We start from the raw sequence: 25,302 nt of genomic DNA, 5'->3' as shown, positions 1-25,302 counted from the left end.
ATGTAGTATATCACGTGATCCATACGTTTGGTGTTGAATGTAAAATGTATTGATAACTGCGACGATAATTTTTGCTCATAAATATTTCTTTTGCAAAAGGCCGGTCAATTGAGTGTATCCTAGAATACGTGGAACTGACATGTTTCAGGATGGTTCCAAGAACCAACATGATAGGTTAGAGATTTTGAATGGCTGGACCTGGTAGCTACAGTGAAGTTTCCGCATTGAGTTGCGGATCACGTCAAAGAATAGTAATCAAATTAGGACAATTATAAAAGTCAATGTAAGCTAATCTTCTTAGGGTCAGTCAATTATTGTTCTGGCCTTCGTAAAGGGGTCAAGTTGGGTCCAGTAGGCTGAGAAGATAATTAACACAACCAGGCCAAGTAGCAATCGCAAGTTGTCAAGTTGGGCACGTGTAGACAGCTCAATCTCGGATAACAGTCCAATGGTTGAAAAAGACCGGCGCGCAAATTGACTGAAAGCAGCCTCATTTTCTTCCATAGTATTTATGACACAAAACCATAGGTCCAAGGTGCAGAAAATAAAGAACAGAATACTTTTTCGATACGGCAAAGATGACTTATTTTGGTCCAAGTTGAAGACTAGACAAGACTTTTCCAAAGACTTTTCCCGCCTCTAGAAGGAAAGCCACGATACAATCACGTCTAAGCGTGCCGAGGCCTTCTCGATTAGGAATTTAACCAAGTGCATTGAAGATACTCGTTAATCCAGTCAAGTCACGACACCACAAGTCACATGTTATCATCGAATTTTATAATTGTGTCGAGTCTTGTGTCTGAGAAGCACGAAGTTTTTTTGTTAATTCGTGTCGATTTGAGTTTGAGACCATTAAGTCAAGTCCGACGGCTTCATATCGCTTATCAAGAAGAAGCAACCGGTTGCTTTCGTGCACGAGCACTTCCTTTCCTAGAAAGAAAGATAGCAAAGAGCCCTTGGTCCATTTGTCTGAGCACGTGGTTCCTACATTACTCTTTTCCCTTCCTTCTTTGTTTTGCACCACTTGTTCGGCACATTATAAATTAAAAAAGAAGAACAGATCATGAATGGAGGTGGGGGATGTACCACTCAATTTGGATAATAATGAACTTTTTTCAGCTAAATCCCAACGTTGAATCTTCCCAATTAGGTAGCTCCTATCGTAAATGGAAGTAAATTGGGGAAAATTGACCGAAGAGTCCTACACCTATTACACTTTGATCAATTCATTCCTAAATTTTTCAATTTTGCCAATTGCATCCCATGACTGTCAACAAACTCAAAAAGGAAAAACAAATATTGTGTCCAGAACAGAAGTTTTAATGAACATAATAAATATTTGCAACCCGCAAAATATAAAAAATGTTCAAAACTTAAAACAGTTTAGGACTTAATTAGTAAAATTGAATGGTTTATGACTGAATTGGAAAAAAAGTACAATAAATTTATGACTTTTTAGACAATTTTCCCGATTTGGTTGTGACACGTTGGCAAAATTGGCCGAGCATTTGTCAAGATTGCACTTTTCGAAACTTTTTGGACTCGATTGTACATTAAATCAAATGTTTTTGACCAACCTGCGCATGGCCGAGTTGGTGGGCGCTTTCCTTCCCTCTTCAGAGGTTCTGGGTTCGAATCCCCGCTCGGTTCCGTAATTTAAGTGGGGGGCCCTGGCGGTGGGTTGCTGGGCTAGTCTCTCCCGAGGTATAGGCGCCCCGATTACCCGTGCGGGCTCGTCCCCGGGGAATGGTGGCGGATCCTCGGTTACCAAAAATAAAAAATAAAAAAAAATCAAATGTTTTGGATTATTAATGCAATTTTTCCTAATTTAAAGGTACAAAATTTATCTACCCAGTTTAGTTTCGTAATAATAGTAAAAGAATCTTCTCTAGTGAGCCTAATAGCTCGAAATATGCAAAAATAGAAAATTTGAGATTTTTTAGATGAGAAGCCTTCCTCAAATCAGTATTTTTTATGTGTTGATCCGGTTCAATTAGGCACCTATTAGACGGTTGAACCGAGTCAAAAATCAAAATTAGTTTTTGACTGGTTTGATATTCCAGCGATATGATGATACATGATAAATTTTAGGGATATGATAATATAGCACTCTCCATGCGCTCAACCGACCAAGTGCGACTCTTTTTGTCGACTAACCCTCACACCTCTCTCTAATTTTCTCTCAACACCATCACTCACTTTGAAAGAAGCAAAAACAAAGAAACAACGGCACTTCGGGTGCGTTCGTTTCAAGGAAACCGTATCATTTTTTGAAAATACTTTCTAGGAAATCATTTTCCAGGAAAATGAGTTCATTTTTCGATATTTGGCTAAAACCTAAAAAAGACTTGGAAAGTATTTTTAGTTATTTGGTGAGGAAAATCTGATGGTGAAAATTATAAAAAAGATTATATTTTCAAAATTATTTAAAATTATTTCCGATCATCGGCCTCAGAAATGTTTTCTTTGATCGGAAAGTGCTTTCAGTTGACTTACCATTTTCGGCGAGAAAGTCCGGAAAACGTATTCTCGGAAAACACTTTCCCTCAAACAAACGCATCCTTATGTCCCGTTCGTTTCACGGAAAATAACTTCCACGAAAACGTTTTTCGGATTCTTTGACGTTCGTTCCACGAAAAATAAACTAGTCATGGAAAACATATTCCATCAATGGAAAAAACACCTTCAAAAATGAGGAAAATATTTTCCGCTCAAAAAGCGAAAAATATTTTTCATGTCTTCTTTCACAAAACACATTTTAATTTTATTTAAAATATGAATTTTTTAATCTTTTTCTTTTTCTTTTCTCTCTTCCTTTGCCGGTCGCTAGCCATTGCGATGGTCAGCGACCAGCCATAGGCGAGGCTCGGCCTCGCTCGAGGTCGACGAGGTGAGGCGAGGTCGAGCCTCACTTCGTCGGCCTCGAGCGAGGCCGAGAGTAGCCTCGCCTTGCCGGCCTTGGGCTCGCTGACCTCAAAGCGAGGCGAGGCCGGCGATCGGCAAAGGAAGAAATAAAAAAATAAAAAAGAAGAAAAAAAAGAAAAAGAAAATAAATATAAAACATTATTGAAAAATTCCAAAAAAATTAAAAATTCGATTTTTTAAGAAATAAACAAAATTATTAAAAGGAGTGCAAGGAGAAAAATCAAATCAGATTATTTAGACTGAATGACATAAAATATTTTCTAGTTTATTTTCAAATCTCATCTAAACACCGAAAAATATTGAAAATGACTTTTTGGAAACTATTTTTCAGAAACATTGCATTTTCTGTGAAACCAACGGAGCCTCATAGAAATTTCTGGTGAGAAAAAAAGGATGCTGAAATTTAAATGGAATCGATGCTCCTCCAATTGAGGATGAAGCTTGCAACACGGCACTTAAAGGGGGCCAGGAGGGATTTGGTGTTCGGAGACCGGGACTTGAGGTAGCGGGACAGGGAGAAAACTCTTGAACAACTCTAGCTTCAACCAAAATTCACTTTGGGGCTTTTTGATTTTTAGGATTTTAGCATTCTTTAATTGGTCAGCATGAATCCTAACTTCACTTTGGAGCTTCTTCAAATTGGGTCAAAGCAGAAAATGTCAGAACAAAATTGCCCTTGATGTTGCTGCTGGAATAAGCTTTCTGGCCAAGATTTAGCGGGCCAGTGACCTGGGATCCTTATTTGAGGTTAAGTTGGCTAATTTAGGCTTTATTTGAGATAAGATCCATTTTGGTCATCTTATGAGAAAATAGCCTTACTCACGTGAAAAAAACAAATATCTTGTAATAGATTTGAACTTGCTATTTACATCTGGGGGTGACATAAATTGTTAATTGTCTATCTTATGCGTATAATTATCTATCTTATACTAAAGCTTGGAATAGCAAGCTCGAAGCCAAGAATCTTTACGCGGTGCAGGCCAAACTTGTCAAATGCCATCATGCTTTACTTAAGTGGAGGAAAATGACTGCCCTAATAGTAGAAGGAAAAGGGGAACTGAAAAAGAAATTAGCTGAAGTACAGGAGGGCTCCACCGATGAACGACTTATACAAGATCTGGCTGATACCTGGAGACTGGAGGAAATGTACTGGCATGAGAGATCTCGGGTTAATTAGCTCACTTTTGGAAAGAGATACACCAAGTTTTTTCACCAAACTACTCTTCAAATGAGGGCTAGCACTAAGATTTTTAGAGTAAACGTGGATCAATCTAGATGGGTGAGAAAAGAACAGGAGGTCATTGCTGTTTTTGAAAGCTTTTTACTATGATCTTCTTAGGAGTGATGGAGTGAATAGTTGGGAGAGTATTAGAGAGATAGATTCCTTCATTAGTTACCGGGGAGATGAATTCAGCCTTGACTACAGTGTGTAACTGATAATGAGGTGAAAGCTGCTACTTTTCAGCTTGGCTCTCTCAAGGCACCAGGATCTTATGGTTATCCAGGCTTCTTCTACCACAAATATTGGGATGTCCTTGCGCCCTTCGTCACCAAAGCGGTGATGCATTTCTTTGATGCAGATGTCCTTCGTTCATCCCTGAATAATACTTTAGTAGTTCTTATTCTAAAAATGCCAAATCCTATAGAAGTCTCTCGTTATAGGCCTAGTTTATGCAATATTCTCTTCAAAGCAATATCCGAAACCCTTGTTAATGAATAAACAGTGGCTTCTTTACTCGTTACTCCATGTCGAAAGGCTTTCATTGAAGGCAGACTCATCCGACATAACACTATTGTGGCTCATGAGGTATTTTACCATATGAAATTCAGGAAAGGGAGACTCATCCATCATAAAAGCTGTACAAACAGGCGCATTACAGGGAATTGGACTGAAAGGGATAGTCCTGAGCTAACACACCTATTTTAGCTGATCATCGTGTTTTCTTTCTTATGGCTACTAAAGACAATTGTTGTGCTTTGAGACAGATTATTGACAATTATTGTCGACCCTCATAGTTGGTTAATACCCAAAAATCCACTCTCTTCTTTGTTCTTAATATTGGCCAGGACTTGAGAAGTGCTCTCAGGGCAGACCCGGGAGTAGCTATGGTGCAGTGCCCCGTTAAATATTTGGGTCTATCTACTATCTAGGGTAGGTCCAAAACAGAGGCTTTGAAGACTGTAAAATCCAAAGGATGATGGGTGGGAAAGCAATGTTTCTATCTGATGCTAGGAGAGAGATCCCCGTAAAGGCAGTTGCCAATGCAGTTCCAATATATCCTATGGCCTGTTTTAAGTTCCCTAAAAATTGGTGCGAGGGGTTGGATGCAGCTATAGCTAGATCCTGTTGGAATATGTTGACTATTGCTAAGGCTGGTGGGGCATGGGGTTTAGAGACATAATCAAGATCAATACTACCCTCCTAGCCAAAGTGGCAAGGAGAATTATTCACTGCCCAGATGACCTGTGGGTTTGATTACTATATGGCTTATAATTCCCTCATTGTTCTTTCTTGGAAGCATCTAAAGGAGGCAAGGCATCTTCGGCATGGACTAGCATCCGGGAGGGAAGATGATCACTTCTGAAGGAAGTTGCTCTATGGCATGTTGATAATGGAGAATATATTTGTGTCTGGTCTGACAAGTGAATACCTGATGCCTGGAACTTCCATCTCCATCCTAAAACTGATGAGGATGCAGATAAGAGAAACGAAGGTAGCTCAACCAATTGATGGGGAGACAACGGAATGGAAACTGGGACACATTAAGCACAATCCGTTGGAGGGGGAAAGAGAGCTAATTTCTAAAGACCCCATAAGGGAAGATCTTTGGGAAAGAATACTACAAGTGTCATAACTTTCATACGGCGCTTATTTGATTATCATAAATTTTTAAATAACATTCACCATGAGTGTCATGCCACGTCGGATTTTTGGTATCTGGGTGAACATTTTTAAAAGTTATGACACTCAAGTGAGCGTCGTACGAAAGTTACGACACATATGATGTCCATAATGGAAGATCTTTTATTTGAGAAGTTTTTTTACTCTATAAGTAGAATAGGTGGACTCAATCCCACTCTCACCTATTCTACATTCTCACTAATCTCTCCAAGGAAGCTTAAGTGAACTTTCCTTTCATCCTTTTTGTAGATTCAATTGAAGAAATTCGCCAATGATATATCAAACTTATCAACCATCGTGGAAGTTTATAGAGGGATAAGTTTTAAGGGGTTTTTTTTTTGTTTTTGTTCAACGTAGAATTGTCCGGTTCTTTCGACATATTACAAGAGAGTGACCAAGTCCTCCGGCACCAATACTAATAAGGTTGCCATTACCTAGTCATAGGATTCTTCTTTTGTCACCAGTAGACATTGGGGCTTATCAATTTGACAGATCCGGCTGGCCCAACTTATTGTAGATTCTGGGCCAACTTAGAGGTGTCCAGTTGGCGAGCCTATTGTCTCAGAGACGCAAATCAAGTTGTGGATTGGATTGTGAAGGTTTATCGCAAGAAGACTTTTCCTTGTAGTTGGCTTGCGGTTCCCCCACAGGCTCCTTTAGTTTGTTATGCCCATATTTTGCACTAACTTTACTCTAGTTTCTAACGAAGTGCGTTTCTTTTTCGACCAAAATCAAAATTTGACGGATCTATTTTAGAGCTTTTGCATAGGGATATGTGCACTAGAAGTCCTAAAACTTGTTACAAAAGTGTAATTGAGTCCTAAAACTTTCAAAAAGTGCAAACAAGTCATAAAACTTATCATGAAAGTGCACTTGAGTCCTAAAACTTTCAAAATGTGCAAATAAGTCCTAAAACTTGTCACAAAAGTGCAAACAAGTCCTAAAACTTGTCACAAAAATACAAACAAGTCCTAAAATTTTCAAAAAGCACAATCAATGGAAGGACTTGATTGAATCAATTTGACAAGTTTTAGGACTTGTTTGCACTTTCGTGATAAGTTTTAGGATTTGTTTGCACTTTTTTTAAAGTTTTAGGATTCAAGTGCACTTTCGTGACAAGTTTTATGACTTGTTTGCACTTTTTGAAAGTTTTAGGACTCGATTGCACTTTCGTGACAAGTTTTAGGACTTTGAATGCACTTATCCCTTTTGCATATATACTAGAATCTTTTTTTGTTTTGTACTCCAAAAAATTGATTTGACAAATCTACGGCCTTGTACTTGGCCATGTCCTCGTAGCATAAAAATGGAAAAATTCAAAAAAGTCATAAATCTATTACACTTGTATTAATTAGTTTTGAATCTTTTAATTTAGCCAATTTATTCCTAAACATTTTGATAATTTACCAATGTAGTCCATCGGTCAATTTTGATCGGAAATTGCTTACGTGAACTCCGACCCTTCTACATTATATGATCGGTGTTAACGTGAACAATTTTTAGAATTTTTTATTATATTTTTTTTTTCCTTTGTCGGTTGTTGGGCCTTGGCGATGGCCGAAGACCAGCCAAAGGTGACAACCGTCGAGGGTTGCTCTCGCCATCCTCAGGTGAGGTCACCCACGTTGTGATCTAGCGAGGGGCGACCTCGCTAGCTTCGGGCAAGGCTCAACCTCGCCGGGATCTAGAGAGGGGCGACCTCACTCGCTCGCTTCGCTAGGTCCAATGAGGTCGAGCCTCGCCCAAAGCTGGTGAGGTCGAGCCTTGTAGGATCTAGCAAGGTCGGCGAGGTCACCCCTCGTTAGTCATTGTCAGTGGCTGGTCGTCGGCCATCGCCGAGGCCCAATGACCAACGGAGGAAGAAAGGAAAAAAAGTAAAAGAAAAGAAAAAGAAATTACTAAATATGATTAAAATATTATGCAAAATCCAAAAATATATTAAAAATAATAAAAATGTCCACGTCATTGCCGACTATGCCATGTAAGACGGTCAGCGTTCACATCAGTGATTTCCAATCAAAATTGCCTGGGTGGACTACATTGGCAAATTGTCAAAAGGTTTAGGTTTCAATTGAAAAGTTTATAATTAAATTGGAACAAGTGCAATAAGTTTAAGACTTTTTTGGTAATTCCCCCCATAAAAATGAGACGCCTTTTAAGCCAAAGACTCCAAAAAAATTCAACAAAATATGACGATCCGAAAGATAATTATCTCATAGACAATAATAAACTTTCGATCAGAAATAGTTTTCGACAAGGCATTAACATGTATTTAGATAAGAGCGTCTAGAGATATTTGCAATGCACAATTTTTATTGTGTTATGCATGATCATTGTTATGGAAGTTCGAAATATTTTAGGGGAAATTACCAAAAAAGTTTTAAATATATTGTATGGCGATCACTTCAATTCTAAATTTTTCAATTTTGTTTTAAACCTTTTGGTGTTACCAATGTACTCCTTCCAATCGGAAATCACTGATGCGGTGGTCTAATTAACGCGGCCCATCATTTGTGGCATGGCTAGGTCTAACGGAATTTTTTTTTGCAATTTTTTCTAAAAATTTTCTGAATTTTCTTTTTTTCCTCTTTTTATTTCTTTTATTTTATTTTTATTTTTTCTTTCATTAGATTTCCAGCTGGCGTTGACTAGACCGCCATGTCAGTAATTTCTGGCCAAAATTAGCCAGAAGGGCTATGTTGGCAACTTGTCCAAATATTTAGAACTAAATTGATCAAATGTTTGACAAAAAAAATTGGCCAAATATAAAGAAAGGATAAGTAAATTTGGAGTTCTAAAACTTATCGTAAAAGTGCAATGGAGCCCTAAAACTTTCAAAAAGTGCAATCAAGTCTTAAAATTTATCATAAAAGTACAATCGAGTCTTAAAACTTTCAAAAAGTGCAAATAAGTTCTAAAATTTATCACGAAAGTGCAATTAAATCCTTAAAACTTTCGATGAGCTAAGGTTTTCGATCTGGTGCCTTCCAGCGGCGATGATGGAGCTTTCTCATGCCGCTCGCCGTTTATTTCAATTGCTCAATCCCGAGCGTTACAATGGCGGAGGCTCTAGCGAGTCCCGGCGGCGGTGACCACGAGAGCAGCAACCACAACCCTTGCTCCGGCGTCCGCGAGCAGTGTACCTCCCTTTTGCCAACATTACCTGCATCATGAACAAGGCCCTCCCCATCCCCACCAACGGCAAGATAACCAAGGACGCCAACGAGACCGTGCGGGAGTGCACCTCCGGGTTCATCGACTTGATCACCGGCGAGTCATACTTGGAAAGCTTCTGTTTTCCGGTGCAAATGCAATTTCGGCTCAATGAGTTTTTATTGGTGTTTGCGTGTTTTTCTTTTGTTGTATGGATAGGGCAAGTGAAAGAGGCAGAGAGAGAAGGTGCAGGGAAAGAAGTAGTTGGGAAGAAGGGAAGAAAGAAGTAATTTAGGGTGTTTATTTTTTAGGGAATTTTTTTTTGACAAAAGTGCACCTGTTTCACCGTCATAAAAATCACTTGCTTACCGATCGATGAACATTGACCGGCTGGCAAGCTCACTCTCTTATTTGGTATTGAAACTTAACCTTTGAGTCCTTATTTAAAATAAAGTTCATTTTAAATCCTCCTTTGAAAAATGGCACAGCTTCAAGTTCGAAATTTTCTCACATTTATACATCATGAAAATTTTGTTTTAACACTGAGAAGGTATTCAACTGCACGCACCTCGAATTTTCTGACGTTTTTTTTGTTTCGTTCATATACTCGACCATGCCTCAAAAGAGGAAGCTTTGGTCGGCTGCTGTCACGTCACAAATGTGGCCGGCCGCGCTGAAATGTTTGAATTTAATGCAGTGGGGACATGACCTTATTATCTTGCTCTCACGCCTTCTCACTCTATATTGCCAATCAAGCACCAATATTTCTCCCTCTCCAGTGGCCTTTCTTTAGGTATTCTTTGACTTTTTGACTTGGATTAAATCATCTTCTTAAAAGCAAATTTGAAGTAATCCGTCTTCGAGACCTGAACTTTAAAATTTTTTTAGCTCAATTCGGATTCTTCTTACAGTGTCATGACAAATAATCTCCTCCTCATTTTAAGATAAAAACAGAATGAGATGAATTTCTCACGTAAAATGTGGATGATACAATCTTTTACGCAAAACAAAAAGGCAAAATATTGGAAATCGATCTTTCGTGTCACCAAAAGCATTGGCAAGAGGCTTAATCTTCATTATCTGTCTTGGGCAAGTTAGGTTCATCATCAAGTTCTAGCAGCTGATTTACTACTGAATCCATGGTGGGTCTCTTGTTCCTGTCCTCCTCCACACATGACACGCCAATCTCAACAAGCATTCTTGCCTGCTTCCTGCTATATTGCCCTTTCAATCTCTTGTCCACTAAATCCTCTATCCCCAAATCCTCTCCACATTGAATCCTCCTCTTCATCTCCGAGATGAAGACCGTCAGCTCGGTTTCCTGCTCCTCGTTTTCTGCTTTCTTCAAGACCCAATTCGAGAGCCGAACCCCCCTCACTATCTCCAGGACCATCACACCATAACTGTAAACATCGACCTTCGCTGTGATCGGGAGGTTCAAGGCCCACTCAGGCGCCATGTAGCCCTTTGTGCCCCTTATGCTTGAGAACTGCGAATTCATGCTGTCCCTCTGGAGCAGTTTTGCCAGCCCAAAGTCTGCGATCTTGGGTTCAAATGTCTTATCCAAGAGGATATTCTCAGGCTTCACATCGCAGTGGATGACCCACTCGAGGCACTCGTGGTGCAGATAGGCCAGGCCTTTGGCCGTGCCAAGCGCGATCCTGAACCGATCCCTCCACTCGATGATGTTCCCCGAGAACAAGTGCTTGTCCAGGGACTGATTCTCCACATACTCATAGACCAAGAGCTTGTGCTTGCCCTCACAACAGAACCCCCACATCCTCACCAGGTTCATGTGATTTATCTTCCCAATTGTACTGACTTCGGCCCAGAAGACCTCCTCCTCATGGTACACATCTCCGAGTCTCTTCACGGCCACAACCCTTTCGTCCAATAAAACGCCCTTGTACACCGATCCTGACGCTCCTCTCCCTATCTCTCCCTTGAAGTTCTGGGTCGCGCTCTTAAGTTCTGCATAGCTGAACCTCCTGAACTGGCTCATTATCGCGCGGTATCCATCTTCCACTATGCTCTGCACATCACGCTTTCTAAATAGAATCCACCAACCCGAGAAAAAGATAAGGATCTCAACCACCCCAATCGCGGAAGCGAACCAGTAGAGGTAGGTCCATCTCACCCTCTTGCCTATAGTGTCATACGTGGTAGATGAACCTATTGTTAATTGGTCTCCGACCGCGGAGCAATTGGGATCGCTGCCGTTGTGAATCTGCTCCAAGGATGCAACCATTGAGATAGGCAGTTTCAGATGTAAAGTTCCGGGAAAAGACGGGGCCTTGTAGCCGCTGAAGAGCAAGCTCTTCCCGAAACACCATCTTTGCGATTCCCGGTAGCTGAACCCCAAGCAGCTGCAGTCATCCAAACAGGCCTGCCTGCAGAAATTGAAGGAGGCGTTGTTGTTGTAGATGCCGTCGAACCCATAATAGTCCGTGTTGGGAAGCGCCAAGAACTTCACGTTTTGAGACTTAGAGGAGCAAGTGAAATTGAACTTGGGCTTGCAACCCTTGTCCCAGTCACTAGGCTCGCTCATCTCATAACCAGGAGGGCAGGTGCACTTGGCCTCAGGTGTGTACACACAAATCCCATTCCTCCCACATATTCCGTGCACATTGCACAATCCTGGAAGCGCCTGCCACGTCACCAACCACGATCCAGACTGCTTGTCCAAGCTGTAGAGCCTCAGGTTCCCGTCCTGGTCCATTGTCAGCCGCCTGTTGATCCGACGGCCTCGGTCGGAAGCATTGAACTGAAACTGGTCGCTCGATTGAAAATGGCCTGTCTCATCTAGGAATGCGATCCGGCTGCTATTGTAATTCGTTCTCCCATTTGCGAACACGTCTAAGTCTGGGTTAGGCCAATAGAGGCTGGATATATCCGGTCCATCATACATCAACCTCAGCACATTGTCATTGTCGAAGTACAGGTTGAAGTAGCCAGAGTAAAATGCTCCTCCTTTTAGAGATGACACCAATTTCTTGCTCTTAGTGAGGAGCTGGTATGGCAGCAGAGTATCAGTTGGATAATCAAAGCTTTGCCATAGAATTTTCCTATCAGGACTACTCAGAACAAGGTTGCCTGTATTCAAAAGCTCGAGCGAACTGGCATTGGTGGACGTCGTGTTGGTCTCCCAAACCACGGAACCATCCACGTCAGTCACGACCAACGCGCCGTTGCCCCGGAGAGTGACCTTGGAGCCTCGGCCATTAACAGGATTGTCCCGGTTGGCAGTCCAAATGACGGTCCTGTCCAAGGAGTTGGTGAACCAGATTGAGAACCAGTAAGCATTGCCTCCAAGGCCATAGAAGCCGCATGTGAAGGTCTTCTCTGGGGATGTGAGAGTGTCGGAGTCATGTTCTTCAACTGATAGAGAAGAGCCTCTATGCAAAACGTCTGAGCTTGCAAAGGAAAAACATGTGGAAAAGATAATGAGTGGGAAGAGAGTAAAGCTTGAAAATGGGATGGCTTTGTGTTTCATCTCTGGAGTTTGGGAAAATGTATGGACAGAGAGTTCTGAATTTTATTTTGTTTACAGATATCTGAAGTGCACGTCGATGACGCGCGCGCACACGTATGAATGGTTAGAAATAAAAGTCAATGACTCGCCCAAATTGAATGTCTTTCTTTGGTTTTAGGAACATGATACCTGTCCCCGTCACAAGTGGGGTACATACCTTTATTTCGACGTCTGATCAAGTTTTATATGAATGGCATTGCAGAGTCGAGTATAAACCGCTAAAAGGCCAAATAAGATGGGACAAAGGAGAAATTCTGGTTCACACGATTTGTTTTGATTAACCTTGGTCCACATCTGCCGTGACATAGCTTCAGAGGCACTAGCGGAATTATTATCAAGGGAAAAGAAGTAGGCAATTGTAACAAATATGATTCACTATTCGAATTATTTCCAATGGGTCGCTTAAAATAAATTTAAAAACCTCAAATATTTACGCCAACTTACTACAGGTGGGTAGGAGGATCCGCGAACCTGTAGACTGTAGAGAACCTCCATGGTAGGGTAGATTCCATAATAGGTGCTAGAGCTTGCATGATAAGTTTCAAATTTCAAAATTTCGGAATTGAGAAGTATATGATAGGTGCCAGAATTTAAGGTCATCCACTTTGCACCATGAACGTATGAGTTTACCTTATATGACATTTCTTAATTAAACATAAGTATACCTAATTATTTATGGCTTTCTCTTTTTCTTTACGATTTTTTGACATTTCTATGCGTGAAAAGCCTAGTTCATAAGCAATCTCCAATCCTATTAGAAAAAAAATAAATCTCCAACTTCATTTCCCCCTCCCTCTCTCTGGGACAAGTCCGGCTATGTCTTTGTCGGCACATTTTTGTTCATGCTCTTAGTACAGTTGGATAGGCTTTCATCTAAACTCATAGATATAAAAGATGAGTGGAAACTGATTCACTTCTTTATTTAATTTTACTAACATTAACATGTAGCGTATCACGTGATCTTAATATTTTGGGTTGAATGTACAGTGTGTTGATAACTATGTGACAATTTTTTTCGCATAGATTCTTCTTTCGAAAAAAGATATGTGATTGAGTGTATCCTAGAACCTGTGGAACTGATATGTTTCCGGGTGGTTCCAAGAGTCTATAGGATGCGTTCTAGGTTTCAAAAACCTGGAACTAGTACCTATAGAGTACATTTCAGGTTTGAGCATATACACTTCCCAATTGGGAAACTGTACACCCCTACTTACATGTTTAACTTCAATTAGCTGATTAAACAATTGGAAATCAAGAAGTACTTAATAAGTATATCTACTAAGGATTGTTTTGATTTCGAATGCGTCGATTACAAAACATAATAACCACGGTGCACTAGAAAATTGTTCACTTTCTTTAAAATGGTTCTTTAACTGGTGTCCCAGGACAGTCTTTAACAAGATTCTTTTCTCCCTATTCGGACATTTGATTGATGTTTTACATTGTGCGGTGGGACTCACCAACTCTCCACAGAAAACAATACTATTCGCTTTCAAAAGAGATTACTAACCAGTTTCCGCATTTAGTCAAGGATCACGTCGAGGATTAGATATCAAATTAAGAAAATTATAAAAATCAATGTAAAATAATCTTCTTAGGGTCAGTCAATTGTTGTCCTGGCCTTGTAAAGGGTTCGAGTTGGGTCCGATTGGCTGAGAAAATCGCAATAAGAAAAGCCAAGTCGCAATCGCAAGTTTGTAAAATGGCCACATCTGAAAATACTAATCTGGGGATTATTCCAATGGTCCAAAAATAGACCAGCGTGGAAATTGACTGGAAACAATGTCTTTTTTTTTTTTTTTATTTGGTGCAAAATGTAAGTATCATTTATCAAATGAAATACAGAAGCTTAGGGGCATCCCCAACATTACAAATAGAACTAATAATTCGAGAAGGTGGAGATTGAAAGTCTCCACATAGTAGCCAATTTGTAGGAATTCACTTGCTCGTTGCATTAGACTTTAACATGCACCATTTGAACCTTACATGTCATTGCAATAGTTTCTATTGATCTGCACGAGTGTCTGCGATCGCTTCTGCAAGTTTCTGTTTTCATGATGCCCATGTGAGTTGGGTTCGTGTAAAACTCTGCCCGGAATTACAATAGCCCCAATGTGTTTGACAAAATGCTTCTTAGAGCACGCTTCATGGGGGTATGTTATCAGGGAGTGAGCGAGCCTGAGGCGAAAAACTTGTTGGGATTATCTCACTCTTATGGTACATAATCATTCATTCATCTGCTCGTCACAAAAAGAAACTCTAACATATGTGAAGGGCAGACTTTAAGGACCTTGCGTGTTGGTTATGCCTTGTCCGTGAAATATAGAATGTCAACCCCCGTTTGAATAAACTACCAAATATTGATTGAAGTGTGCCGGCAATTTATGTTCACATGCTACAATTGGGTTCTATAGACGTGCCAAGTCTTGTCATTGAAAAGCACCATATTTGTTTGTTAATTTGTTTTATAAAACTTATGTATATGTTGGAAATTCGAATCAATTCGTGTCGCTTTCGAGTTTGTCAGATGATTTTGTCGTTGTATTCATGTCAATTCCGTTTAAATATCTATTTTGTGACTTAAAAGAACATGAAGTCAATTCCCACGGCTCCATATTCCCAATCAAGAAGGAGCACAGGGTTGCTTTATTCCACGAGCACTTCATTTTCTTGAAACAAGGACGGCAGAAAGCAAAACATGAAGGGAGGTGGGCAAGGTATCACTCAATTTGTTAATTTAGGTAAATCCCAATACCGGATCTTCCAAATTAGGTAGCTCCGATAGCAAATGGAACGAAATTGATTGCCAAAGTGATTGAGACAAAGGTACTCGATATAGCTCTTAGTAAATGTAATCTGCGATTTATGAATTTCTCATCTGAAATATTTACATATCTCACTCTTTGAAGTTAGAATATTATGAAATGTAAACTTCTTTTATAATCTCTCTTCATCTAAGGTTTCACTCGCCACCATTTTGGTGCATTCACGTTCGCTCGCTCGAGTCAATAATACAATTATGGTAATCGATTTGAAAACACCGAAATACCTTATTGCGTGTCTCGATGTGGTATGACCTAAACCTGCCTTCTCGTGTTCGCATGGATAGAACGGTCTGTGGGCAGGCTTTCGTTTCGTTTCGTCTTTTGCCTGGCGGCCCCAAAGAGATCACGTCCCAATCATCCAAAACCAAATTTTCTGTGTTCAGTCTCCTTTGTTTTGTTAATAATTTTTGGGCGACTTTTGTCCCTTTATTTCGGTCTCAAACACGAATCTTTCTTTTGTGACAGTTCCCCTAAGAAATGCAGCGGTGACCTCGACCCCTATGTGCTTCCAGAAAAGTCAAGAATGAAGGATCTAAATTGTCTCGGGATTACTACTTCGGGTTTACCTGAAGTCGCCACGTCAGCGCACATAAACTAACAAATATTGAAAACCGCCATGTTGGGCAAATATTGGGTGCGCATTCTTTTAGAAGGACTTGATTGCATTTTTTTCAAACTTTTATGATTCGATTGTATATTAAATGAAACGTTGAGGACTGTTGATGCAATTTTCCCTAATTTAGAGGTCCAAAATTTTACCTAAGATGAGTTTCGTACTAATAGTACAAAAAATTTCTTTAGTGAGCCTGATAGCTCAAAATTGCAAAAATAGTAAATTTGTGATTTTTGAGATCGGACCCCCCCTCCCCTCAAATTTATGTTTTTAATGTGTTGATCTAGTTCAATCAGGCACATGTTTGAGGATTGAATAAGGTCAAAATCGATTTTTGACCGGTTTGATGTTCCGGCGGTATGGTGGTTTTATGTTATATTCTATTAATACGATGATATAGCGCTCTCCATGCACTCAACCAACCAAGTTAGAACTTTTTTTGGTGAATAACCCTCACACCTCTTCCTAAATTCCTCCCGACTGTCACACCCCGAAACCAACAAGAATGGGAGAATGGCACAATCGCTTTTCCATTGGAAGGATGCAGCCTCAAACAGAAGCCAACAACCTATTATCAAAATATATATCTTCATATATATGTATGTATGTATGTATGTATGATAAATCAGCAGGTTAGTTATAACATTAGAGTTTATATAATCCATATAAAAGAATAGGTACACTTTTAACTAATAATTAAATCCAACAAACTCGGTTCAATCATATATAGCTCAGAAATATATAACTAACTAAGTTCATGCCCAAAATTCCTCCTATTAAAAATGCCCTGGCGATAACATGAACGCTCTTGTTCTATCTGCTGCCAACCGAGGAACTTGAAAAACATGTAAGACGAATGGAATCGGCAACCACAGTCCAGCGAGTAGTACAAATCTCTTCTAAGGAGATTAGGCATTCACTATGCACGTTTAAGACACAAACACGTAACTCATCAACACCGAATCCAATATATAACAAACTTACAAAATCAAAATGATAAAAAATGAGGACGCTGAAATTTAGATGGATGCCCCTCCAGCTGAGGATAGAGCTCGCAACGAGAGACTTGAAGAGGGCGAGCAGAAATTTGGTGTCGGGAGATCGAGACTTCGGCATAGCAAGAGAGATAGAAAACCCTTGAAGAACCCTATCTTCAATAAGAATTCAATTTGGGGCTTTTTGGTTGTTAGGGTTTTTGCCATTAATTTAATTGGTTAGCACGAATTGTAGCTTCAATTAGGGCTTCTTCAAATTGGGTCAAAACAGAAAAAATTGGACAAAACTGACCCTGATGTTGCTGCTGGAATAAGCCTGCCGGCAAAGATTTAGCTGATTATTGAGCTCGGGACATTATTTGAGATTAAATTGGCCAATTAATGCCCTCATTTGAGACGATGTCCACTTTAGTACGTCTTTGAGAAAATGGCCCTACTTACATGCACACAAAAAATCCTATAATATATATGAACTCGCTATTTATGTTTAGGGATGATATAAATTGTTAATTATCTATCTTGTACTTATAATTATCTATCTTTTACTAAAGCCAGGAATTACCTGCTCGAAGCCCAAAATCTTAATGCGGTGCAGGCCAAACTTGTCAAATGCCAGCATGCTTTACTTAAGTGGAGGAAAAACGACTGCCCTTATAGCAGGAGGAAAAGAGGAACTGAAAAAGAAATTAGCTGAAGTACTGGAGGAGGGCTCCACTGATGATGACTATAAGATGGAAGGAGAGATTATACAAGAACTGGTTGATGACTGGAGAATGGAGGAAATGGCACTGGCATTAGAGATCACGGGTTAATTGGCTCACTTTTGGAAATAGAAAGACCAAGTTTTTTCACCAAACCACTAAAATCTAAGAGTAAACGTGGATCAATCTAGGTGAATGCAAAAAGAATTGGAGGTCATTGCTGTGTTTGAAAGCTTTTACTATGATCTTTTTAAAAGTGATGGAGTGAATTGGGATATTCTTAGAGGGATAGATTTCTTCTTTAGTTACTGGGGAGATGAATTCAGCTACACTGCAGTGTGTAACTAACAATGAGGTGAAAACTGCCACTTTTCAGCTTGGCTCTCTCAAGGTACCAGGACTTGATGGTTATCCAGGCTTCTTTACCACAAGTATTGGAATGTTCTTGGGCCCTTTGTCACCACAGCAGCGAGGAATTCCTTTGATGCAGGTGTCCTTCCTTCATCCTTGAATGATACTTCAGTAGTCCTTATTAAAAAAATGTCAAATCCTGTAGACATCTCTCATATTAGGTCTATTAGTTTATGCAATTTTCTCTATAAAACAATATCTAAAATTCGAGTTGATAGAATAAAATAGTTGCTTCATTTAGTCATATTAGAATAAAATTGAAGGAAGACTCATCCATGATGACATCATTATGGCACAGGAGGTATTTCAGCATATGAAACTAAAGAAGAAGGGGAAAGATTGTCTGCACTGAAATTACATATGATTAATGCCTATGATAGAGTTGAATGGAATTTCTTGAAGTATGTTATGTTTCAGCTGAGCTGTGAGAGGGTGTAGATTGACTGGATCGGGACTGGTGTTAGATCTGTCTCCTATGAATTGATAAATAATGGGAAAAGGTCTGGGAAAGTCATTCCTAGTGGAGGTATTAGACAAGGAGATCCCCTTTCCCCCCTATCTTTTCATGCTTATTGCTGATGTACTCTCTCATTTACTTGTAAAATCTGTACAAACAGGCACATTGCAGTGAATTTGACTGAAAAGGGACAGTCCTGAGCTAACACACCTATTTTTCGCTGATGAGAAAGGATCTCAGTGCAGACTTGGGAGTAGCTAAGGCGCCGTACCCAGGTATATTTGGGTCTACCTACTATCTGGGTAGGTCCATAACAGAGGCCTTGAAGACTGTAAAATCCAGAGGATGAAGGGTGGAAAGCAATATTTCTATCTGATGTTGGAAGAGAGATCTTGATAAAGGCAGTTGCCTACGCAGTTGCAACATATTCTGTGGCCTGTTTCGAGTTCCCTAAAAAGTGGCGTGAGGGGTTGGATGCAGCTATTGCTAATTATGGTGGGGGCAGAAATAAGATGAAAGAAGAGTACATTGGAAGTGTTGGAACAAGTTAGTTATTTCTAAGGCTTATGGGGTATAGGTTTTAGGGACATAATGAAGTTTAATACTACTCTCCCAGCCAAAGTGACATTGAGAACTATACATTGCCCAAAGGACCTGCGCGTTCGATTACTTAAAGTCTTGTATGTCTCTCATTGTTCTTTCTAGGAAGCATTTAAAGGAGGCAAGACATCTTGGGCATGGAGGAGCATCCTGGAGGGAAGATCACTTCTGAAAGAAGGTGATTTACGGCAAGTTGCTAATGGAGAATCTATTTGTCTGATCTGACAAGTGGATTAGTGATACCTGGAACTTCCAACTCCATCCTAAAACTGATGAGGAGGCAGATGGAGATACGAAGGTAGCTCAACTAATTGACGGGGAAACAAAGGAATAGAAACTGGAAAGCATTGAGCCAATCTGTCGGAGGGGAATAAAGCTACTTTCCAAAGTCCCCATTTATTCGAGTCAGGAGAGGGACAAATTATTCTGGCCGTGGAACATGAATGGTTCCTTCACCGTGAAATCTGCTCATCAAGTGGCTTTGAAGTAGCAGTTACAGAAAGTTGAAGTGGCTAAAGCTTCAAGTTCTAGCAAAGTGGAAAGTAGATTATGGAAATTGGAATGGAACTTGGTTAGCCAGCCAAAAATGGAACATCTTTTATTGGGAAGATGTGCTCTGGGGCAGTGGCAACAGGGGAAAATTTATACAAAAGAAGGATTAACTCCAGACTGCATTCTCTCTGGGGAGACAATCAGTGGAACATCTGCTACTTTGCTGTGAATGGTGGAGGTCTGCGTGGTTTGCAGCAGCTAAAATTATGATTGATAAGTCCCAATGACTTCTTTTGATAGATGGCTGCTACAACAAGTTGATAACAAGTTGATTAAGACTGAGGTGAGGGGTTTGTTGAAGAAGATTGATTATACTGTCTTTTATCATATAGCCCCTACGCGTGAGTGTTATTGGGCAGATCAATCATGCATTGTGGGAGTACAAGAGCCTAGTAAGGCTGTGAAGAGTACTCCAGATGAAGGGCAGTGTGAGGAGGGCCGGTCTAAACCTGGACATGAAAACAAATTTGTGATGGTTCGTTTGTACAAGAGACACATAAGGCCTCTGTTGGAATTGCTTGTTATGATAGCGATGGAAATCTTGTTGGGTGTAGGGGAATCATCATGCCTGCTCTCTTTGCTGAAGAGGTTGACCTTCATGATGTTTGGAATGGTGTACTACTAGTTAAAAAGAAAGGCTGGCCAAAGGTATATATTGAGATGGGCGCAGGTAATGTCTTTAAAGATCTCATTGAGCAACCGTATGAAGGCAACTGGAGATGTAAGAAGCTAATTGAGGATATCAGTTGAGGATATTTCTTTTCAGTCTTTTGTGTTAACCGCATTCCCAAGGGCGCCTAATGCTTGTGCTCATTGCGCTGCAAAGCAACCTAGGTTGAGGATGTGCTGTTTAAACTGGGATGTGAATCCCCGTCCTCACTGCTAAAGCAATTTATACCTCCAAGAGTTCGTACTTAAAGATATGCATAACGCGCCAAAATATGAGGCAGAAATATGGCCGAAACTTTCAATTAGATTTGAAGGGTCAATAACAGTGCATTGCACGTTAACAAAACAATATGCCCAGTCAGCATGGTACAGAGAAATCTTTTCCACAAACTAATCACTGCAAGTTATGAGAAGCATCTAAACAATGAGTAGAATTTAGTTGCTGGAACCCTTTTTTTCTTCTGCCAGCTCAATCTGTTCAAGACTACAGAGAATTTCCAATAGTCTACTGGCCATATGGGTGAAGAAAATTAGCAATTCCATGAAGAGAGACTAATTAAGCATTCTCAGCTTTGTATTGCTACTTGTCTTTAGTAATATCGCAGGTATAATATCTTCAGTTTGCATTTTAAGTGTCATTTCTTCAAGAACACCATAAACATCCTCCATACCCAACTGCAAGGCGCTCCCAGACGAAAACATAGACTTTTTTATTCAACTCAATCCAACTCTGGCCTCTGACCAAAAAAAACAAAAAAAAATCCAACTCTGGCCTGGGACTTTCTTCAAACCCTTCTACTTGGCAGAAATCCGCACTCTTACAGAATCATCCCACTGGCCATTTGCCGCATAAATGTTAGAGAGAAGCATATAGCTTCCCGTAGTTTCTGAGTTCTGATTGAAAATGTGTGAGGCTGTTGCCTCTGCAAAATCTGTATCTCTAAACATCCTACGAGCATTAAGAAGAGCTCCCCAAATACAAGCATTAGGTGTGAATGGCACGGCTTTTACTATCTCTGTAGCAACCTCCAGGGAACCAGATCGGATCATCAGATCAACAAGACATGCATAGTGTTCCACCTGCGGCTCAATTCCAAACTCTTCAGTCATTCGATCATAAAGTTAAAGACCCTCAACAACAAGCCCTGCATGACCACAAGCAGAAAGAACAGCAACAAAAGTGACCTCATCTGGCTTAATTCCAGTTTCCACCATTCCATCAAAATATCTCTCTGCATCTTTAACTAAACCATGCATTTTACACCCTGCAATCATTGAGTTCCAAGAGACTAATTACTTCACATCAAGTTTCGTGAACCCCAGGCTCTCCTCATTAAGGCATCCACATCTCATGTACATTGTGATCGAGCTGTTTGCCACCGGGAGGTTATGATTCATGAAAGCCCAAACCACATGTCCGTGGACTTCCCAACCAAGGTTGAGTGCCGCCAACTCTGCACAAACTGATTGTGCACTGGAGACGGTTGCAGCATTCCCCGCGACGTTGGCAAGCTGCATTTGTCTGTAGAGTTCCAAAGACTCTCTCCCTCTTCCGCAGAAGCAAATGCATCAATGATGGCGCTCCAACTTATCACATTGGGCCTCGCCAATGAACAACCATCGGATTTCTTGAGCTGGGAGAATATTTCAAAAGCCTCGTCGCATAATCATGAAATGGCTGGATCGAAAAATTTACTCCAATAGTATCGTGTATTTGCTCAACCGAAATATATTAAAGACAGATGTTATAAATGAAATTGGAAATGGACATATAGGGACATAGGCAAAACAGCAAAAGGTAGAAGTTGAACTTCATGTTGAAGGCAAAAAAACGTTTGATTGAGATGTAGCATCGCGCTTGCCAGTCATGGAGCCATTTCGAAACAAATTTTCATGTCAACGTCCATATATTATGAAAATTTCAAGTGTTTAAGATTAAAAAAGAAAACTCAAAATACATACGCCACAAAATTTGAAATAAGTGATTAATTGACTGAAAATGAGGTGCTTACATGTGGTCCCCCCCGTTGAAATATCCAATCAATTTGTCAAGTTTCTTTGTTTCGTTCATATGTACTCGAGCATGCTTCAAAAAGCATTGCGAGGTTCAACAGATGCAGAAAATGAATCATCCCTTTTGACCGTGTCTCCAAAATTCCGAATTAACCAATGGATTTAGATTGTCCTAACAATAATTTAGTGCAGAGTGAGAGGAGACCTTAGCATCTTGCTCTGACGCCTTGTCAATATATGCCGATCAAGAACCATTATTTCTTCCTCTCTAGTGGCCTGCCTTTAGGTATTCTTTGACTTCTTGACTTGAAAGCAAACTTGGACTAAACCACATTCGAGACTTGAACTAAGCCATCTTTTACTTTAATGGAAATTCTTCTCGCAGGATCAGGATGAGTAATGTCCTTTTTATTTTCAGATAGAAATAGAATGAGATGAATTTATTACATAACAGTATGATGACCCAACCCTTAAAGCTAAGCAAAAAAGGCGAAAAATTGGAAATCGAATCTTTCATGTTACCAAAAGCATCAGCAAATGGCCTAATCTTCATTATCTGGCTTAGGCAATTTTGTTTCATCAACAAATTCTAGCAGTTGGTTTACTATTGAATCCATAGTTGGTCTCTTGTTCCTGTCCTCCTCCAGACATGTCACACCAATCTCAACAAGCACTCCTGCCTGCTTCCGGCTGTATTGTCCTTTCAGTCTCTTGTCCACCAAATCCTCTATCCCCAATTCCTCTCCACATTGATACCTCCTCTTCATCTCCCGGATGAAGACCGTCAGTTCGGCCTCCTGCTCCTCATTCTCCGCTTTCTTCATGACCCAATTCGAGAGCCGAATCCCCCTCACTATCTCCAGGACCATTACCCCGTAACTGTACACGTCGACCTTCGCCGTGATCGGGAGGTTCAGGGTCCACTCGGGTGCCAGGTAGCCCTTTGTGCCCCTTATGCGCGAAAACTGCAAATTCGCACCATCCCTCTGGAGCAGTTTCGCCAGCCCAAAGTCCGCGATCTTGGGCTCGAATGTCTTGTCCAAGAGGATGTTCTCGGGCTTCACATCGCAGTGGATGACCCACTCGAGGCACTCGTGGTGCAGGTAGGCCAGGCCTTTGGCCGTGCCGAGCACGATCCTGAATCGATCCCTCCACTCAATGACGTCCCCTGAGAACAAGTGCTTGTCCAGGGACTGATTCTCCACATACTCATAGACCAAGAGCTTGCGCTTGCCCTCACAACAGAACCCCCACATCCTCACCAGGTTCATGTGATTTATCTTCCCAATTGTTCTGACTTCAGCCCAGAAGACCTCCTCCTCATGGTACACATCTCCGAGTCTCTTCACGGCCACGACCCTTTCGTCTGCTAAAATGCCCCTGTACACCAGTCCTGACGCTCCCCTCCCTATCTCTCCCTTGAAGTTCCGGGTCGCGCTCTTGAGTTCCTCATAGCTGAACCTCCTGAACTGGCTCGTTATTGCATGGTACCCGTCTTCCACTATGCTCTGCACATTACCCTTCCTGAAGAGAATCCACCAGCCCGAGAAAAAGACGAGGATTTCGACCACCCCAAACGCCGATGCGAACCCATAGAGGTAGGCCCATTTCACCCTCTTGCCCGTAGTGTCATACAACTTAGATGAACCGACGAATAATTGGTCTCTGGCCCTGGAGCACTCGGGATCGCTGCTGTTGCGAATCGGCTCCAAGGATGCCACCATGGAGACGGGCAATTTCAGATGTAAAGTTCCATTAAAAGACGGGACCTGGTAGCCGTTAAAGAGCGAGCTCTTCGTCGAGCACCATCTTTTTGATTCCCAGTAGATGAAGCCCAAGCAGCTGTAGTCATCCAAACAGGCCTGCCTGCAGGAATTGAATGAGGCATTGTTGTTTTCGACAGCATTGAACCCGCTGTAGTCCGTGTTGGGAAGCGCCACGAACTTCACGTCCCGAGACTTGGAGCAGCAAGTGAAATTGAACTTGGGCTTGCAACCTTTGTTCCAGTTACTAGGCTCTTTCATCTCGTAACCAGGAGGGCATGCGCACTTGGGCTCAGGGGTGTGCACACAAATCCCATTCCTCCCACATATCCCATGCACCAAGCACTGTGACGGAAGCGCCTGCCACGTCACTGCCCACGACCCTGACTGGTCATCCAAGCTGTACAGCCTCAGGTTCCCATCGTGGCCCATTGTCAGCCGCCGTTTGATCCCCAGGCCTCGGTCGGAAGCATTGAACTGAAACCAGTCGCTCGATTGAAAATGGCCTGTCTCATCTAGGACTGCGACCCGGCTGCTGTTGTCATTCGTTCTCTCGTTCGTGGACACGCTGCAGCGCGGGTCAGGCCAATAGAGGCTCGATATGTCCGGTCCGTCATACATCAACCTCAGCACGTTGTCATTGTCGAAGTACAGATTGAAGTAGCCAGAGTAAAATGCTCCTCCTTTTAGAGATGACACCAATTTCTTGCTCTTAGTGAGGAGCTGCTTTGGCAGCAGAGTATCGGTTGGATAATCAAAGCTTTGCCACAAAATTCTCCCATCAGGACGCAACAGCACAAGATTGCCCGTATTCCAGAGCTCTAGCGAAGGGGCATCGGGGGAAGTCGTGTGGGTCTCCCAGACCACAGAACCGTCCACATCGGTCAGGACCAACGAGCCGGTGCCCCGGAGCGTGACCTTAGAGCCTTGGCCATTCACGGGCTTGTCCCGGTTGGCCGTCCAAACGACAGTCCTGTCCGAGGAGTAGGTGAACCAGATTGAGAACCAGTAAGCATTGCTTCCAAGGCCATAGAAGCCACATGTGAAGGTCTTATCCGGGGAAGTTAGGGAGTGCGAGTCATGTTCTTCAACCGATAGCAAAATGTTTGAGCTTGCGAAGGAAAAACATATGGAGAAGATAATGAGTGGGAAGAGAGAAAACCTCGAAAATGTGATGGCTTCGTGTTTCAT

The 25,302-nt window shown here is 41.3% G+C and overlaps 2 protein-coding genes and 1 pseudogene across 2 annotated transcripts; all 3 read right to left on the bottom strand.

Moving 5' to 3' along the window:
* Positions 1-9,917: 9,917 nt before the first annotated feature.
* LOC115662299 (putative receptor protein kinase ZmPK1) lies at positions 9,918-12,565 on the bottom strand. The gene has a single exon (XM_030584464.2). The coding sequence runs from the start codon at positions 12,471-12,473 to the stop codon at positions 10,047-10,049; it is 2,427 nt and encodes an 808-aa protein (XP_030440324.2). The 5' UTR covers positions 12,474-12,565; the 3' UTR covers positions 9,918-10,046.
* Positions 12,566-20,887: 8,322 nt separating this feature from the next.
* Positions 20,888-22,002, bottom strand: LOC115692427 (putative pentatricopeptide repeat-containing protein At1g17630; annotated as a pseudogene).
* An 888-nt stretch (positions 22,003-22,890) lies between these two features.
* On the bottom strand, positions 22,891-25,302 carry LOC115692438 (putative receptor protein kinase ZmPK1). The gene has a single exon (XM_030619279.1). The coding sequence runs from the start codon at positions 25,300-25,302 to the stop codon at positions 22,891-22,893; it is 2,412 nt and encodes an 803-aa protein (XP_030475139.1).

Source organism: Syzygium oleosum, unplaced genomic scaffold (genome assembly GCF_021117445.2).
Source record: "Syzygium oleosum isolate NSW1041296 unplaced genomic scaffold, Sole_v2.1 Sole_v2.09, whole genome shotgun sequence".
NCBI lineage: Eukaryota > Viridiplantae > Streptophyta > Magnoliopsida > Myrtales > Myrtaceae > Syzygium > Syzygium oleosum.
Note: the sequence above shows the minus strand (reverse complement) of the source record. Positions and strands in the feature narration are given on the sequence as shown.

Excerpts from the sequence above, each read along its gene's own strand:
- LOC115662299 (XM_030584464.2), bottom strand. The coding sequence starts at position 12,473 with ATGAAACACAAAGCCATCCCATTTTCAAGCTTTACTCTCTTCCCACTC.
- LOC115692438 (XM_030619279.1), bottom strand. The coding sequence starts at position 25,302 with ATGAAACACGAAGCCATCACATTTTCGAGGTTTTCTCTCTTCCCACTC.